Raw genomic sequence first — 18,097 nt, forward strand, 5'->3', positions numbered from 1 at the left:
GATCAAAACACTCTCTATGTGGAGTCCAACAGGGAATTCAAAGGTTGACTTTTTTTTTAAGAAAACGGGTCAATGGGCACAAAAATGTCGGGATGGTTTTCGCAGGCTTTGGGGATCTGCCGAGGCAGAGGTGACGCAGAACTTGTTGAAAAGCGATAGGAAAACTTTGAACGAGGTTATATGGCGCCTATGTATTACATTAAATTGTGACGGATTTCTCCCTTATTAAATGTCCTTCTTCAGGCGATTTTGGTTTATAATTAGTTTATTAATAAGAGCCTTGGCTGAGTAAGATTTTTAACATTTTCAAAGTCGTGTTTGGGGATAGTAACGCTACACAAATCGACCATGTTTTCATATATCAGATACCCCATACAAAATTTGTAAAAGTCAGTGAATGAATGATCCCTTCCACTTTTATTTGGAAGATGGAGTCGGTTGCTGCGGGGCGCACTGCTCGACACCACGTGAACGAGGTTACACTCTCCATATTAGCAATGAACCCGGCCGGGCCGCTACCGTGTAAGGATCAGGGGCAGGGTCATACGGGTTCGTTCGTGTTCATGTGAGTATGCCTATAACTACCAAATGCCGTGAGTAGTCCTTTGTTCTGTCCACAATTTGTACTGTGAGGTTTAGCTTGACAAGTTTGCTTTCCAGTTGTGTAGATTTGTTTGTCCTGCTTACTGTTCGATCACGTTCAAGTGCATGTTTTGTCAGAGCGCCTTGACTGTCGCTCGTTGTGCAGCCTTTGCTGAAATGTACATGTACATGTATCACGAGAAGACAGACATTTTGCACGAAAGCGCAAAATGGACTTTTTCTCCCAAAGTGGTACTAAGTTTCCGTGTCTCCGGCGCGGTTGTGCGTGTTGATACACAAGCCTGTCGATTACTGTAGGCTATAACAGAGACCCGGCCGTTAATGCCAAGTACATGTAGGGTCCAGTTGGATCCGACGCCAGAGGAAAGACATGCCCATAACACGATAGCAAGAGCTTGTTTGGTGGGTGTAGACGAACCAACGCAGTGCATTGGGCCAGAAGTGTTGCCGGAATACTGCGTATGATCATGTTCAAAGCTGTTGGGTTTCTCTAAACAGCACCGATCAGTTGAACCTGTCACGACTGGACAGTGTGGAGAAAAGAGCCTCCACGCCGGCAAGACTCGAGAGAAGAAAAGAGGTTCATTGGAAAGTCATCTAGATCTGCGAACCATGTGTGACTTCGACTGAACAAACTGTGACGAATGACAAGTTTCAGCGTACAGACGAAATGAATTCGAAAGCTACCGGAAAAGGTATGCCAATATTTTGAATTCGATTGAACAACATTTTGAAATTGTTTGACAAAATGAAGCCCGTCAAATATTGCGCATGCACAAAATCGTTATCGCTGAATGAATTTGAAAATACAGTATCTGGGGAAACATAGCAGGTATAAACCCGAGGCAAGTTCGATCAAGGACCACTGACTAGTGGTCGGTTCGTGACGTACCTAGGGCATGTGTAGTGAAGTTGATGTGCGAACGACAACCGTTGTCAGCTCATCAGGCAGATGGGGAGAAAATTTGGCCGCAGGAATTGCAAAATAGCACAAATAAAAGTGAAAATGGTCGTTTAGTAGTGACATCCTATTTTCCCAGCATTTTTCTTAAAACTGGTCCTCTATGCACTGTGCTATTAAAAACGATTTACAGCAACCAACGATGCGACCAACCTCGATGGGCTGATCGCGAATAGCTGACTAGACTAGCCCAATCACCATCGACGTGACTAGCGTGCGTTCGATCAGAAATAAACTATGGTTAACTATGGTCCTTGATCGAACTTACCCCACGTTTAAATTTAAGCTGTAAGCATGCGCATAAAAGAGAAGCTGGGTGCGTCAATTTATTTCCGACAAAACTGAGTGTTTAATACCGTACTATTTTAACTAATGGAGATATTGAATACTATTAAAGTACATATATATTGTACACATTGGGCGTCGCAAAGGGGATAAGGGATTCGCTTGTCCCCAAGAAAATAATTGAAAAAAGAGCAGAAAGCGAAGAAAAATAGATGAAAAGGGTTGCATAATCCACTTTGCTTATAAACATGCCTCAGCATTGATGCCCTTCTGCTGTTAATGCTTTTTTTCTTCAATTTGTTGCCGATGAATGCCTCCATTACCTCTCAGCTTTGCCTCCTGGAAAAAGGTGCTATCCCCCACGGGAAATTTCACCCAGGAAAAGTCCTGGCGACACGCATGATAGTGCGAAAGAATTCCAACATTGTACTCGGTAAATAATTCTCCAAAACGAAGAATCAAACAGATCACACTTACAGCTTACTGCTTCGCGAATATATGGTTTCATCTTGCCCTTTATTAATAAGGCAATAAAGATGTGCTTGGTCGGTCTTCAACGTGTGTTTCAGACCGCCTAAAGAGAGTGGACGCAGTCTCTATATTTTAGCACATTATTTATTCCCATTCATAAATACCTTTTCAGTCAGAGAGTCAAAAGAAGTCAATATATGACGGATTTCCAGCGATTTTAGTGTAGAATTTCACTTTTATTTTCCCAAACACCCCCATCCATTTTATTATATAGGGGTCCAACTTAAAAATCTCCTCATATGGGCTTGGCGCGCGTGTGGCAAGCCGTGCCAGTGCACGCAGACTCTTGACCAATCGGAATTAATTAAACTGGCCAGGCGCCAGTGCATGATTTACGTAGCGGGCATTATCAAAATATACACGGTCAAGTTGCACGTTGTTGAATAGTAAGACTGTCCGAGGTATTTATTAATATTGATTAACTAAGACATAAAATAGACAAGTTGATTCCAAATTGACCCCTCGGAAAAAAAGCTGTTTCAAAAGAGAGGTTCCAAACAAACTTTACAGAAGTTTGAGATCCGCCTTGGCCACAATGATTAAAATGGGGGTTTTGTCCTACAACCATATACCACCAACAGTTCTGCCGTAGGATCAAATCAAACACAGTCCATGTAACTTTACCTACTAAAACAGGTACATAACTTTCGGCTTTTGATAAAATGCATGTCACTTATTCACTCGTTACCAAGGGCAGATTCAGAAACAAACTTCGGCCGGCCAATTCGTTTTCGGGGCCAATTTCGAGATATTTTGTCGGCCGTCAACCTTTTACTGCCTTCTGAGGGTTGCGGCTAAATTTTGGCCAGTCTCGCACGCTTTTGGAAGGAGGGCAAGGAAATAGACCAGAAAATCATTCAAATAAAAATAGGAGGGGCTCCTTTTGGAGGGGGTCTTGGTCCCCGCCCTCCCGGTCCATAGAGTTATACATTAGAATACTTTCCCTCCATATGCGCCTAGTTCGCCACTGCACCCTAGGGGTGCAGTCCACTAATTCAAGCAATAATTTCCACCAGGCTCATTAGCATTAAAAGTGCCCCCACAGTATCTTTCGAAAAAGGGGATTGTTTGGCACCCAAAATGGTGAGATTGTGTAAATCTTTGCCAGGATCGAGTCCCTGGTTCTTTGGACTTCCATCTGAGGGCGGAAGAGATAAAAAAAATACGGTTGACAAATGTTCCCAAAGGACCGAGAAAGTAGAGGGTTGTCATTTGAAAAATGGCTGCGTGCTGACTTGGGAACTTCGACTTTTGGGGGGTTGGTTTTGTTTTGGGTGAATAATTAAAAATGTAATTGGTTAACCCCCCGAAAATTGAAAAGAAACTGAAAGATTAATGACCGAATGATAATTAAATTTTTGTGTGAGACACCTCAGGGATGTTGGCTTGCATGTTATTGAGCTCTGAAGAATGGTGATTTTACACTGTTTTCAATGGGGCTTGAATTAGTGGACTGTACCCCTAGCTAGAAGTGAAAGTGCGACCTCAATAGACGGGTGGTTAACAGGCAAAACCAAAGGTCGTATTATCGTCTTTTAAAGCGGCGCTCTGCTGAGCGGACCTTTCTTTTATTTTCAAAAAGTCTCTTACCCCCTTTTTAGCTCGTATGGACAGCCAAAATTTGCGGAAGAATACAGTCTCGTTTGGCAACGAGTTTTGCCTTAAAATGCACATTTTTCATCATCGGTATTAAATTGGGAGGCGTTCCTGGTAAGCAGGAATTACAGGTGCATAGGCCTATATTATCTAGATTTTGTAATATTTTCATCAGATTGTTTAACACAATATAAATGGCCAGCTGTACAGATCGATGACCTTTGCGTCTATTCGTATCACTTTGGTCTAGCCAACTTGCCACAGTCGAAGCCAGGAAGAAATCGCCTAGTTTGGCCATCTCGGCTCCTGACCCACACTCACCCTGGATCATGTAATTATCCAAACATAACAATTTTCACCAGTCGTTGGTGTGGAGCTGACAAGTAGGCCTCAGCAACGTACTAACTGCATGCAATATCTAGCCGGCGTTCGTTTACTGAACAATCATAGCACATGGTTAACGACGCGACGACGGACAGAGATCTTTCCAAAACAACTGCAATGTAACATCAATGGGGATCGTTCGGGCAGTGTTTGCTGATTTTAGTTCATTACATCAAGCACTTAATAGTTACGCACTTTCTTCCTGTCTAACCTTTTAGCGATCATCTAGGTATGGCCAGATCACCTGATGGCGGTTGGAGTATTATTGTCGTCATAGCCACCAGCGCGTGTCTCTTTCTCTCGGTCGGGATGACACGATGCGTCGGCGTGCTTTACTCCAGTTGGAAGAGCGAATTCGAAACGTCAGCTGCCATGACCGGAGCACTGGCCAGCATTGTCCTAGCATGTGCTCATTTCATTTGTAAGAACCCAAGTCTAGCTTAGATCGAGTAGGCCTAATTTACGAAAAAATATTCACTTTGAACTGCATGGGTAAATCTGGCATACGCTACGTCCAGCTCCGACTGGCGTAGGCTTACCCACAGACATGCAATGATACAAATCCATTTATTTTTATTTCTTGTATGCTTATGTTGACAAAAAATTCCCCGTAAAGCAATCACCGTTTTACCAACACGTTGGTCTTGCTTACCAACATGACGTTGGTCTTGCTTACCAACATGACGTTGGTCTTGCTTGCAGGCTTCGTGTGCGAGTCAAGTCCGTATCTTTATAAAACTGTACCCACTTTATCCATAATAATTAGACGATACCGCGGCTTTGGCTGTGCTTGCTAGCTGAATTGATACTTATTTTGTCCATAAATGCATAATGAGTGGCGAAAAGCGAGTTGTACAGTATGTGATTTTTTTCCATTAATGCTGCATGCGATTGGAATTGAGTAGACCTATATACGCCTGTCTAAACTTAAAAGCTATCGATCAGTGTACCTCTTAATCATCCATTTGGTTAGATGCAGCGCAGCTGGAACTCTGATCTGAACCAGATATGACCTATGACCCCCATAAAAGTGTTAGCAGAAGTGAGACGGGAAACAAAAATTGGTCACGAAGAATCCAATTCGGTTTTTTTAAAGACCCGATGACAAGTCGTTTTTTGTTGTGAAGTTCAGTCGGAATCCACTGGTTCGGTTGTAGTATAAGATAAGTAACACTATTGGCTGAGTTCCGGCTGTAATTGGATGGTCGATCACAAACCTATATATCACTAAATCTAACCCTAACCACAATCCCAACCCTAACCCTTGCCCTATCCCTATCTGTAACCCCAACCCTAGCCTTAACCCTATTATCCTAACCCTAGCAACAACCCTAACTGGGAAAGCATTGCTGTTGCGCTTGAATATGGGAATCTTCGTTACCGTGAAAACAAAATTGGCATCAGTTAGCGCACCCTTTGAAAACAGTGAAAGAAAAGTTGAAAGCAAGGTTAATTGAGACAGAAAGGTGCATTTTGAGGGTTTACGTGAAAACAATTTAATTGTAGCTGTCATTGAAATAAAAAGTTGGAAATTCAGATGGTCCAAATCTAATATCTTCTTTGACAAGTCATCTTGCATCTTTATCCAAGTTACATTGTATTTAAAAATCACAAGATCACGTCATCATTTATGCCATTTCACATACGTCAGTCTGTGTACAAGCCAGTGTTAAGTCAAGGTTTTGATTCTCAAGGCCGGCGATTGAATAAAAAGGTACATTTTAGACAAATTGTACACGAGTTAAAGAAAAAAGAAGATATGCGCCAACTTTGTGTTGTGTGTGTACAATCACAACTGTTTTTGCAGGAGTTCATCGTAACTCCGAAGACGGTGTTTCATCATGCCGATTTCATGCACAGCACCTAGGGAAATACGGAATGGTCAATACTTGCATTTGATATTTTCTTAAGTTTTGAGAAATGGCAGACGTGACGTAACGTGGGACGTGATTAGGGTAAAACCAAAATGTTTACTTATTCGACATCCAGTGGATTCTCTGTCATTTTCTGTCGTTAAAAAATTTCAAACAACTATACGGATTGTTTGTTTGCTTGTTTGTTTTGCTTTTGTTTGGCCAGTTTTGTGCTTGTATTTGGGGGAGCAGATCTGTTGGCGTGACGCAAGAATATTAATCCAATACAAGTGGGACATGCATGTCTTTTGTGAGGATTTTTGTTTGAAAATATCACGTGATTCTGCAGTTGAAAGCAAGCCAAATTGTACTGAATGTTTTTCCATCAATGAAATAAGGAGACGAGTGTTGCTAGACTGTGCCGCCCCTTGATATGTTTCTCTTGCACCGTCAATGACAAAAATTCACTATACAGATAGGCCTACGTTGCTGTTTTTTTCGATTGACATCACTAGGCAGAAATGGACCCAAAAACGCTTGAAATCGGTTTTATTGTCGAACATTTAAGAAATTAAGATTATGGATAAGAAAGTGATCCGTGTATTCTACCCAGAAAAATGCCTTGAGAGTTTTGCGCTCACGAAATAACCAAAATAAATAAATAAATAAATAGGTGAGGGAAAAATGTAAAAGTTATGTGGTGTTGACCAAGCATTCAGGCGCACGGACTCCTGAAATTCGCAAGGAATCGCAGTTACCGGCTTCCATATAGGACTCTTCTGGGATCTCGGGGTTCCCGGCCCACCACACTTCCTCCCTGCCCATCCATTTAACTCTAAAAAGAGTTTGAGCGACCATGCAAGGGAGGAAACGAGACAAGCCCCTAAGCCCTGGCCGCCGAGTCGGCCATACGTCTCGAACCTGTACTAAGGCGCTCACCTGGACTTCGCGGACAGTCCCAGCAGAAGAGCTTATCCCGTGGGCTAAGGTACTGTTGGTATTTGGCAGGGGTGAATTCGAGTCTCTTATAGCTACCGACTGACAGCAAGCTTTGGGAAAATAAAAGTCACCGGTGGGATTCGAACCCACCGTCTGACAGTGTGATAGCCACGAGCTTAACCATTTGGCAATTACAGAGAATTGCTTCGGTTCGTTCATATTTACGTAGATAACAAAACCATTAATAACCAAGTTGTACCGCACAGATTTTCGCTCTGCAAAGACTGAGCAATTAAAACGCTACAATCGTGCATCATGTAGCAAAAATGCACAATTGGCCTACACACAAATCTCACTGGCAGCTCTTCCTTGATAAATTTAAATTAATGCGCGCGCATCAATATGGTAAAGTGCCCTGACTGCACGTCCGTCCGAAGACGTCTCAACTCTTAAAGGTTGCACTACACCAAAATACGGGCCCGTAGGGGTGCTCTGCCCAATTCAAGGAGAATTCTTCGCCAAACCGAGGCGCTGAAAAAGTACCCCTAGAGTTTATTTGAAAAAGAGGAGATTGTGTGGCCCAAGAAATTGTGTGATTGTGGAAGAATGGCCCAGAATGAACTCTCCACATTCAAGGGCTCCCATGCCAGGACCAAGCACAGCAAAATGCTACTGACAAATTGTTCCAAGAGACTGAAAATCTGGAGGGATGTCATTTGAAAAATGACCGCTGATGACAGACTTGGGAGGTTTCATTTTTTTTGGTGGGGGGTTGAGTTTGTTTTTGGTGGATAATTAGAAATTACATTGGTTAAGTAACCAACTTAAAATTGAAAATCAATAGAAAGCTGAATCACCCAAGAACACTCTGCTCTTTTCGTTTTGTTTTGTTTTTTTCAAGTTGCCGCGGGGGGAGGGTTAAGAGGCCCGAAGGACTTTGGTTGCCTGCACCGGGGCTGCAAACGTGGTCGATTTTACCTTGTCTTCAAATGGGCTTCCTTTAGTTCAGTGCACGCATAGAAAGCAGTGAAAAATCAGAGCGAAATAGCGCCGCCTGTTGACTCTTGGAGGAGGTTTGTCTCCGGTTTTGTCACCGGAAATTCAAGATTATGGCCAGTAGGTCACTTTTCGTTTCAATTTTATGGGTTTTACCCACGATTTGTTTTTATTTTAGTCAAACTGTTCGCCCAGCTCTCATTGTTTTTCCAAATATGCCCGCAGTTTCGAGCTTTTTGTGAAAGAAATAACCCGAACTGGAAACTACCAATCCAAAATTCGGGATTTATAAAAATGTTTCTGTGATCCCTCCTGATTATGGCATGTTTTATTGTAAAAATCCCGTGGGATCACAAAACATCAATGAGTTCGCAAGCAGAAATACAATCATTTCGCGGAATGCAACCTTAATGGTATGGTGTAGGCCATTTTTCCAGGGGTTTGGAGTGAATCGGGAACACCAACAGTTCTGATAAATAGGACTAAAATGTTCAGTTGTGTGGTGGATCTGATACATGGTTTAGTTATTCCGATACTTTGCCCTGTGAAGCAAGCCTCTTTACTTGAAAAGTGAGCACTGTTCCTGTCATTTTTATAACATATTTTTAATATGTTGACTTAAGTTGTCGTATTTTCAGTTGTGTCAAATGTTGATGTGGATATATAGCGAAAACTGTCCCTTTCTCAAACCCAATCACGATCACACTCACACTATCCTAACGCTAACGCCAAGAATATCCCTCACCCCACTGTCCCTAACCCTAGCCACAAACCTATATATCACTAACCCTAACCACAACCCCAATAATAACCCTTACCCTATCACTACCCCTACCCCTAACCCTATCTGTAACCCTAACAATATACCTAACCCCAACCCTATTTTCCTAACCCTAGCCCTTACCCTAACAACAAACCTATATGTCACTAAACTTAACCCTAACCACACCCCTGATCCTAACCCACACCCTACCCCTCACCCTAACCACAAACCTATATATCACTGAATCTAACCCTAATCACCACCCAATCCAAACCTTCACCCTACCCCTACCCCTAACCCTATCTGTAACCCTAACCCTATTCCTAACCCTAACCCTATTATCCTAACCCTAGCCCTAACCCTAACCACAAACCTATATATCGCTAAGCCTAACCCTAACCGCAACCCCAATCCTAACCCTTACCCTACCCCTAGCCGAAACCCTAACCCTAGCCCTAACCATAAACCTATATATCACAAACCCTAACCACAACCCCAATCCTAACCCTTATCCCTAGCCCTAACCCTAGCCCTAACCACAAACCTATATATCACAAACCCTAACCACAACCCCAATCCTAACCCTACCCCTAACCCTATCTGTACCCTAACCCTATTCCTAACCCCAGCCCTACTATCCTAACCCTAGCCCTAACCCTAACCACAAACCTATATATCGCTAAACCTAACCCTAACCACACCCCTGATCCTAACCCACACCCTACCCCTAACCTTAACCACAAATCTATATATCACTAAACCTGACCCTAACCACAACCCCAATCCTAACCCTTACCCTACCCCTAACCCTTACTCTAACACTACCCTAGCCCCAACCACAAACTTGTATATCAATAACCCTAACCACAACCGCAATCCTAACCCTTACCCTATCCCTAACCCCACCCCTAACCCTATCTGTGACCCTAACCCTATCCCTAACCCCAACCCTATTATCATAACCTTACCCCCAACCCTAACCACAAACCTATATATCACTAAACCTTACCCTAACCACAATCCCAACCCTAACCCTTGCCCTATCCCTATCTGTAACCCCAACCCTATCCTTAACCCTATTATCCTAACCCTAGCCCCAACCCTAACTGGGAAAGCATGGCTATTGCGCTTGAATATGGGAATCTGCGTTACCGTGAAAACACAACTGGCATCAATTAGAGCACCCTTTGAAAACAGTGAAAGAAAAGTTGAAAGCAAGGTTAACTGAGACAGAAAGGTGCATTTTGAGGGTTTACGTGAAAACAATTTAATTGTAGCTGTCGTTGAAATAAAAAGTTGGAAATTCAGATGGTCCAAATCTAATATCTTCTTTGACAAGTCATCTTGCATCTTTATCCAAGTTACATTGTATTTAAAAATCACAAGATCACGTCATCATTTATGCCATTTCACATACGTCAGTCTGTGTACAAGCCAGTGTTAAGTCAAGGTTTTGATTCTCAAGGCCGGCGGTTGAATGAAAAGGTACGTTTTAGACAAATTGTACACGAGTTAAAGATATACGCCAAATTTGTGTTGTGTGTGTACAATCACAACTGTTTTTGCAGGAGTTCATTGTAGCTCCAAAGACGGTGTTTCATCATGCCGTTTTCATGCACAGCACCTAGGAAATACGGAATGGTCCATACTTGCATTTGATATTTTCTTAAGTTTTGAGAAACGGCAGGTAAATTTTGGTGGTGTTCTATTTGAGTTCAAAAAGAGACATATTCTTGACCAGGTAACTTGGGTGACTTTTTTCCCTTGTCCCTTTTTGTAACCCGAATGCTGATATAAAATTTAAGGCCAGTGAGGCTCTAGATATAAATGACAACATGAAGTTTTGGTCTTGCCAAAATTAAATGTAACGTCGGTTACGTGGAGATAAAACAAAACTGAATGGAGTGCGCCGTGATACAGAGGCTGTATACAGCTTTTGGGACGTGATTAGGGTAAAACCAAAATCTTTACTGATTCGACATCCAGTGGATTCCCTGTCATTTTCTGTTGTTCAATTCAAACAACTATAGGGATTTTTTGTTTGTTTGTTTTGCTTTTGTTTGACCAGTTTCGTGCTTGTATTTTGGGGAGCAGATCTGTTGGCGTGACGCAAAAATGTTAATCCAACACAAGTGGGGCATGCGTGTCTTTTGTGAGGATTTCTGTTTGAAAATATCAAGTGATTCTGCAGTTGAAAGCAAGCCAAATTGTACTGAATGTTTTTCCATCAATGAAATAAGGAGACGAGTGTTGCAAGACTGTGCCGCACCTTGATATGTTTCTCTTGCACCGTCAATAATAAAAATTCACTATACAGATAGGCCTACGTTGCTGTTTTTTCGATTGAGATCACTAGGCAGAAATGGACCCAAACACGCTTGAAATCGGTTTTATTGTCAAACATTTAAGAAATTAAGATTATGGATAAAAAAGTGATCCGTGTATTCAACCCAGAAAAATGTCTTGAGAGTTTTGCGCTCACGAAATTAAAAAAAAAATAAAAAAATAAATAGGCGAGGGAAAAATGTAAAAGTTATGTGGTGTTGACCAAGCATTCAGGCGCACGGACTCCTGAAATTCGCAAGGAATCGCAGTTACCGGCTTCCATATAGGACTCTTCTGGGATCTCGGGGTTCCCGGCCCACCACACTTCCTCCCTGCCCATCCATTTAACTCTAAAAAGAGTTTGAGCGACCATGCAAGGGAGGAAACGAGACAAGCCCCTAAGCCCTGGCCGCCGAGTCGGCCATACGTCTCGAACCTGTACTAAGGCGCTCACCTGGACTTCGCGGACAGTCCCAGCAGAAGAGCTTATCCCGTGGGCTAAGGTACTGTTGGTATTTGGCGGGGGTGAATTCGAGTCTCTTATAGCTACCGACTGACAGCAAGCTTTGGGAAAATAAAAGTCACCGGTGGGATTCGAACCCACCGTCTGACGGTCTGATAGCCACGAGCTTAACCATTTGGCAATTTCAGAGAATTGCTGCGGGTTGTTAATATTTACGTAGATAACAAAACCATTAATAACCAAGTTGTACCGCACAGATTTCCGCTCTGCAAAGACTGAGCGATTAAAACGCTACAATCGTGCATCATGTAGCAAAAATGCACAATTGGCCTACACACAAATCTCACTCGGAGCTCTTCCTTGATAAATTTTAATTACTGCGCGCGCATCAATATGGTAAAGTCCCCGAACTGCACGTCCGTCCGAAGACGTCTCAACTCTTAACCACTTGCTGCCGGGTGCACTACACCAAAATACCGGCCCATAGGGGTGCTCTGCCCAATTCAAGGATAATTTTTCGCCAAACCGAGGCGCTGAAAAGTACCCCTGGAGTTTATTTGAAAAAGAGGAGATTGTGTGGCCCAAGAAATTGTGTGATTGTGGAAGAATGGCCCAGAATGAACTCTCCACATTCAGGGGCTCCCATTCCAGAACCAAGCACAGCAAAATGCTACTGACAAATTGTTCCAAGAGACTGAAAATCTGGAGGGATGTCATTTGAAAAATGACCTCTGATGACAGACTTGGGAGGTTTCATTTTTTTGGGGGGGGGTTGAGTTTGTTTTGGGTGGATAATTAGAAATTACATTGGTTAAGCAACCTACTTAAAATTGAAAATCAATAGAAAGCTGAATGACCCAAGAACACTCTGCTCTTTTTGTTTTTTTGGTTTTGTTTTTCAAGTTGCCGCGGGGAGGGGGAGGGTTAAGAGGCCCGAAGGACTTTGGTTGCCTGCACCGGGGCTGCAAACGTGGTCGATTTTACCTTGTCTTCGAATGGGCTTCCTTTAGTTCAGTGCACGCATAGAAAGCAGTGAAAAATCAGAGCGAAATAGCGCCGCCTGTTGACTCTCGGAGGAGGTTTGTCTCCGGTTTTGTCACCGGAAATTCAAGATTATGGCCAGTAGATCACTTTTCGTTTCAATTTTATGGGTTTTACCCACGATTTGTTTTTATTTGCCTTTTCCCAAAGATATATCCAAAATAGTCAAACTGTTCGCCCAGCTCTCATTGTTTTTCCAAATAGGCCCGCAATTTCGGGCTTTTTGTGAAAGAAATAACCCGAACTGGAAACTACCAGTCCAAAATTCGGGATTTATAAAAATGTTTCTGTGATCCCTCCTGATTATGGCATGTTTTATTGTAAAAATCCCGTGGGATCACAAAACATCAATGAGTTTGCAACCTTAATGGTATGGTGTAGGCCATTTTTCCAGGGGTTTGGAGTGAATCGGGAACACCAACAGTTCTGATAAATGGGACTAAAATGTTCAGTTTTGTGGTGGATCTCATACAAGGTTTACTTATTCCGATACTTTGCCCTGTGAAGCAAGTCTCTTTACTTGAAAAGTGAGCACTGTTCCTGTCATTTTTATAACACATTTTAATATGTTGACTTGAGTTGTCGTATTTTCAGTTGTGTCAAATGTTGATGTGGATATATAGCGAAAACTGTCCCTTTCTCAAACCCAATCACGATCACACTCACACTATCTTAACCCTAACGCCAAGAATATCCCTCACCCCACTGTCCCTAACCCTAACCACAAACCTAAACCCTAACCACAACACCAATCCTAACCCTTACCCTATCCCTATTACCGACTTGGCACCAGCTTCTTTTTTTTTTTAAAGAAACGCAAGACTGGTGAAGTAAGGCCTAGGCGGGCCGCCACCCCACTTTTGAATTAGCCGAAGATTTTTAGAGACTCAAATGAAATTTCTTTGGCTTTATTTTGTTTCCAGCCCCCATTGGAGCCATTGTCTGCCGTGGTTTGGGATGCCGTGTCACCATGATTCTCGGCGGGACATTGACGGCTACCAGTCTGTTGATAAGTAGTTGGGCGCAGAACATCTACCAAATGTACGTTTTGCTCGCGGTGGCAGGTGAGACTTTTCGACGCGAAAATCGCCGGTCGTTCCGCAACCAACACTCGCTCGATTGGCGTTAAATTAATCCAGACAAATGCTTCAGTCCAGACCCCTTTAGTTCAGACCACCATGCACAAAACAATTTCAAGACCAAGACAAGAGTCTCAATTCAAGCCACACGCCATTCAAATGAACTGTAGGCCTAACAAAGCATTCTTTCTTGCATTTGTTCACCCTGTTACTTGGGATAGTAGTCGGGTGCCTGGTCTTGTGATAGTTTTGACTGCAACACTGATCAATACATTGTTCCTTGTTGGTCTTTGCATTTTGACCCATCCGCAGAGGGTATACCTACCCAAACGAATAGAGGCCACAGAAAACTACTGACCTATCAGCTGCCTTCGGTCACTTTTCAGACCATTGGCTCGTAATAATATATAGGTTGCAAGTTCGATCAGTGACAATTTGAGTTTGGCCCCTAAAATACGAAGGTTTCATGGTTGCAGCATTCAAACACACTCACCAGACGTGTACGTATATCGTGCCGGCTCCGACCAAAAGTATTATTAGAAAAAGACTATAAACACAATTTGGTGAATGAACACCATTTTATATTGTATTTTAATACAAACAAAAGTTTGGATTTCTTCGAGACCTTAACATGTGTTTTGTTTCATTGCAGGATTCGGTATAGGACTTGGGTTTGTTGCCGGATTAGTTGTGGTGGCGATTTACTTCAAAAAGTACTACAAAGCCGCCAATGGCGTGGCGAGCTCTGGCATTGGGATAGGATTGGTCGCGTTCCCGCCTCTCTTACAACTCTTATTGGATTCTTATGGATGGAGAGGAACATTGGTTATCATGGCAGGGATCACGTGCAATATCTGCGTCGGTGGTGCCCTCTTCCGCCCGCTGCACTCCTCTAAAAATAACAATGAACAATCGGAACGCTCAGGCAACGAAGCAATTGCCATGCAACAACAGAATCAAACAGAGAACGAAGATGAAGTAACGATATGTCAACCTCATGTCAAACGGAGGCATCGTTGTGCATGTGCACTTCTTTCGCCCGTTGCCAAGTCGCTTGGTCTGCACTTGTTGCGCAACTGGAGTTTTACGTTTTTCTGTTGGATCAATATTTTGGCCACAATGCCATACATTTGCTACCTCGTCTTTATATTTCCCCGGGCATCGGCTGTCGGTATATCCGACCAGGCCTCTTCGCTGGTGGTCAGCGTGCTGGGAATCACCAGCATCTTCGGGCGTCTGATCAGCGGCGTCTTGATCAACTGGAAATTCTCCAGCGTCAAGGTGTTCGCTGCGGCGCTGTTCTTTTGTAGCGGGGCCACCTTGCTGACCCAACTCGAAATCGTCTGGAGCTTCGTAGCCTCCAGCTGCCTGATGGGCTTCTTCACGGGGGTGACGCAGGCCACCACCTCCGTAGTTGTCCGTCAATGCGTCGGCAACGACAACATTGGCACGGGCATTGGCATGTGCTTTTTCTTTACTGGCATAGCCGACTTGGTTGGACCGATCATGACAGGTCCGTGTCCACGTTGTCTGAGCCTGTACATGTAGGCTTATACTTACTAACATTCTGGCTCTCGATGTGAACACTAATGCAAAGTGAATTTTATGTGGTGGGGCCAAGTTCTTACAATTTTCGAAAGGATCGCCAGTTCGTAGGCACATGCTTTGCTGGCGCCAAATTCAGTTCACATTCGCCTGTTTCTCTGCCTAGACTTAGTTTATTTGCGAAATTACAGGCATGCCAGTCTATGCGACATTTCGCAGACTAGTTGGGATGGGTGTCGAGTGGGCCACGTCACTCGGGTAATTAAATTATATCGAGCGTTAACAGTGAATGTATTTATCTGGAAACATAAACCTGTAGGCTATCGATGCATAACTGTAAAGATATAACTGTCAGGACCCAGTGAAAAGGATGACGTTGAGTGCATACTTGCTTGCCGATCGGTAACATTCTATACATGCATCCGAACTCTCATGATATCGACCTCTTTGTTACTGAGCAAGTTGCCATTTTTGCTCAGCTATAAATGAACATCAGGCAAGCGGTCACCGGTCACTGAGCCCATGGCTACTTTCGCGAATGTTAAGTGCGGTTATTCCAAGATGGCAGACAGGTCATTAAACGTTTTCCGTTAGGGATGCACCACTACAAATAAATCCCCATAGACAGCAGTGATAAATCCCCATACTTCACAAATATTTTAAAAATACTCACAACTCTCACAGGTGTTCAGGCTGCACAGAAAAATGATGTTCCACATGTCCTCTTTCATTTTCCTTTCAATTTTCGGGGGGTTGACCAATGAATTTTTGAGAAATTTTCACCAGAAGCAGACCACCCCTAAAATGCAGAAAGTGTCCCTGTCCAGAAAAGTAGCCATTTTTAAAAACCCTCCCTCAGCAAAATGGCTCAAATAGTGCCACTTTCACACCCGATTGCATCCAAATTGCTCAGAATTGGAAGCCCTGAGTCCGGCCCAGAGGTCCAGTCTCATATTTCTTCAATTCCTCAGTTCCATGGCTCTCAGGACCCTCTAATATAGAATATTTTGAGTCTATAGCTTTTATTAATGAGCTCGGCGGACATATTTCTGGCTTAATTACGAGGGTGCACCCTTAGTGCGGTCTGATCTGAGGGAGTAATGCACGCGCAACACTTTCCTACACCCTGATTATTATCAAGAGTACCGGTAAAGCACGCACGTCACACAGCCCGCGTATCCTTGGCCTCCGAACTTGGCACCACATCGATTCCTTGAAGATCAAAGCTATATCAAACAGTTTAATCCACACCAAGCGACCAATAATGAACGACTTGCACCACTGTTTTTTGTTTGTTTGTTTTTTTGTTCTAGGTGGCATCTTTGATTTGACCGAAAGCTATCCTACTGTGTTCTACTTGATGACAGGATTGTTCTTCGTGGCGTTTTTACAGATGTTATGTCTTCCACTCCTAAAATCATCCCCGGGACGTGGGGCCAGTAACAACCAAACATCAGCAACGAACGTCTAGGCTTAGGCTCTTACCACGTTTGCAATGAACATTTTCATTACCTTTTTAAGGACTTGAGTGGTTGGAACATTTCATTATAATTCTTTAAACGGGTAGCCGTACTCAAATGTTACAACATAGACTAAGTCATACATATGTACATGTAACTACACAGTTACTATTCAGTACATGGGCTGAATAAGGGATCACAACTTTTGGGAAAACTGTTTTTATACCGACGATTTCTTCTATGTTCATCCGTATTTTACATTTCAAGCTCATTATTGCTTGATGAACAGTAGGATCCTATTTTTGGCTTGTAAAGGTTCGACAGTATGTAATTCGTTGCTGTAATGACCAACAACCACCGACCGTACGACGTTCGTTTGCTGAATTTTTTTTTCATATGGTTGTTTACATCCGACCGTTCTGTTCTTTATGAGGCTTGGTTTCCTGAATTTCAGTTCAGAGTTCGCTCTACCAATGTTTTCACCGACAGTATGATTAGTAATATGTGTAGTTTTAAACCTTTAATGGTGGTGTAATTCTGTAATGCTGCTGCACACTTTATATTTAGTATAAATCAGGATGTCCCACCCTCAGAAAAAAAAGCGCAACCCAAAAGTCGCATTTACTTCCTCCAAAGTAATTGTCAGAAAAATATTGTTTTGGGTATCAAATTAAAGTTCACAGTATTTCCTACTTTCACTGCGAATTTCATTTGAGGCTCAAATTGTATTGTTGAGATATTTTCAGTTATGAACATAAAGTAACAAAGTGAGGAGGAATTTCATTTCAGCAACTTCTTGGAAACTAGAGCCAACTCTCAGTGGCACAAGATTTGACACGATGGACAGCACACGCATGCTCTGTCGGTCGTTCTGTGTTTTTACTATCAAAAGAAACCGGCACATTGTTTCTCCCCAAGTTATAGTTGTCTGCGAAAGTAACATTGACTTGGACAGATATAAGACAAAATGGCACCCGCTTTGTGAAAAGCAGTCATAATGTTCATGAAATGTCGACGGTATCCATGGATTTTTTTCCACGTTTGCAAGATTTTTTCAAATTTCTGTTATTCAAAAGTGGCTCTGGCGACTTGTAACTCATTTTCAAGCAGTGGGTCACAAATCGTTTCGCCGATGTACAATTTTACGTACTCCAACTTATAAGAGATTCAGTTCATTTCAAACCACCACTATTTTTTTTCTCGGAGGCGTTGGCTCCCCTACCCCTAAAAGTCTCAAATACAAGTATTCCCCTAAATAATAATACAAAAGAGG

The 18,097-nt window shown here is 42.8% G+C and overlaps 1 protein-coding gene across 3 annotated transcripts; it reads left to right on the forward strand.

Annotated features, from left to right (window-relative positions):
• Nucleotides 1-208: 208 nt before the first annotated feature.
• On the forward strand, nucleotides 209-17,522 carry LOC110977425 (monocarboxylate transporter 12-like). Of its 3 annotated transcripts, XM_087143799.1 has the most exons (6): nucleotides 209-565; nucleotides 1,102-1,298; nucleotides 4,590-4,781; nucleotides 13,664-13,804; nucleotides 14,472-15,332; nucleotides 16,678-17,522. In XM_087143799.1, the coding sequence occupies exons 2-6, from the start codon at nucleotides 1,274-1,276 to the stop codon at nucleotides 16,833-16,835; spliced, it is 1,377 nt and encodes a 458-aa protein (XP_086999925.1). In that variant the 5' UTR covers nucleotides 209-565; nucleotides 1,102-1,273; the 3' UTR covers nucleotides 16,836-17,522. The 3 variants fall into 3 exon arrangements, 2 of the variants coding, with proteins under 2 accessions (XP_086999925.1, XP_086999926.1); XR_015427308.1 differs by lacking the exon at nucleotides 209-565 and having other exon boundaries at nucleotides 575-1,298; nucleotides 14,472-15,622; nucleotides 16,678-16,817; XM_087143800.1 differs by lacking the exon at nucleotides 209-565 and having other exon boundaries at nucleotides 576-1,298; nucleotides 4,579-4,781.
• The last annotated feature ends 575 nt before the right edge of the window (nucleotides 17,523-18,097 follow it).

The sequence above is a fragment of the Acanthaster planci genome, linkage group LG12 (assembly GCF_054643075.1).
Source record: "Acanthaster planci isolate LZ-2023a linkage group LG12, COTS_SCS, whole genome shotgun sequence".
NCBI classification, from domain to species: Eukaryota; Metazoa; Echinodermata; class Asteroidea; order Valvatida; family Acanthasteridae; genus Acanthaster; species Acanthaster planci.

Bases quoted from the DNA above. Each gene is read 5' to 3' on its own strand.
- LOC110977425 (XM_087143799.1), top strand. From the start codon at position 1,274: ATGAATTCGAAAGCTACCGGAAAAG. The intron at 4,782-13,663 runs GTAAGAACCCAA...TTTTGTTTCCAG, and splicing joins AGCATGTGCTCATTTCATTT to CCCCCATTGGAGCCATTGTC. The intron at 13,805-14,471 runs GTGAGACTTTTC...GTTTCATTGCAG, and splicing joins CGTTTTGCTCGCGGTGGCAG to GATTCGGTATAGGACTTGGG.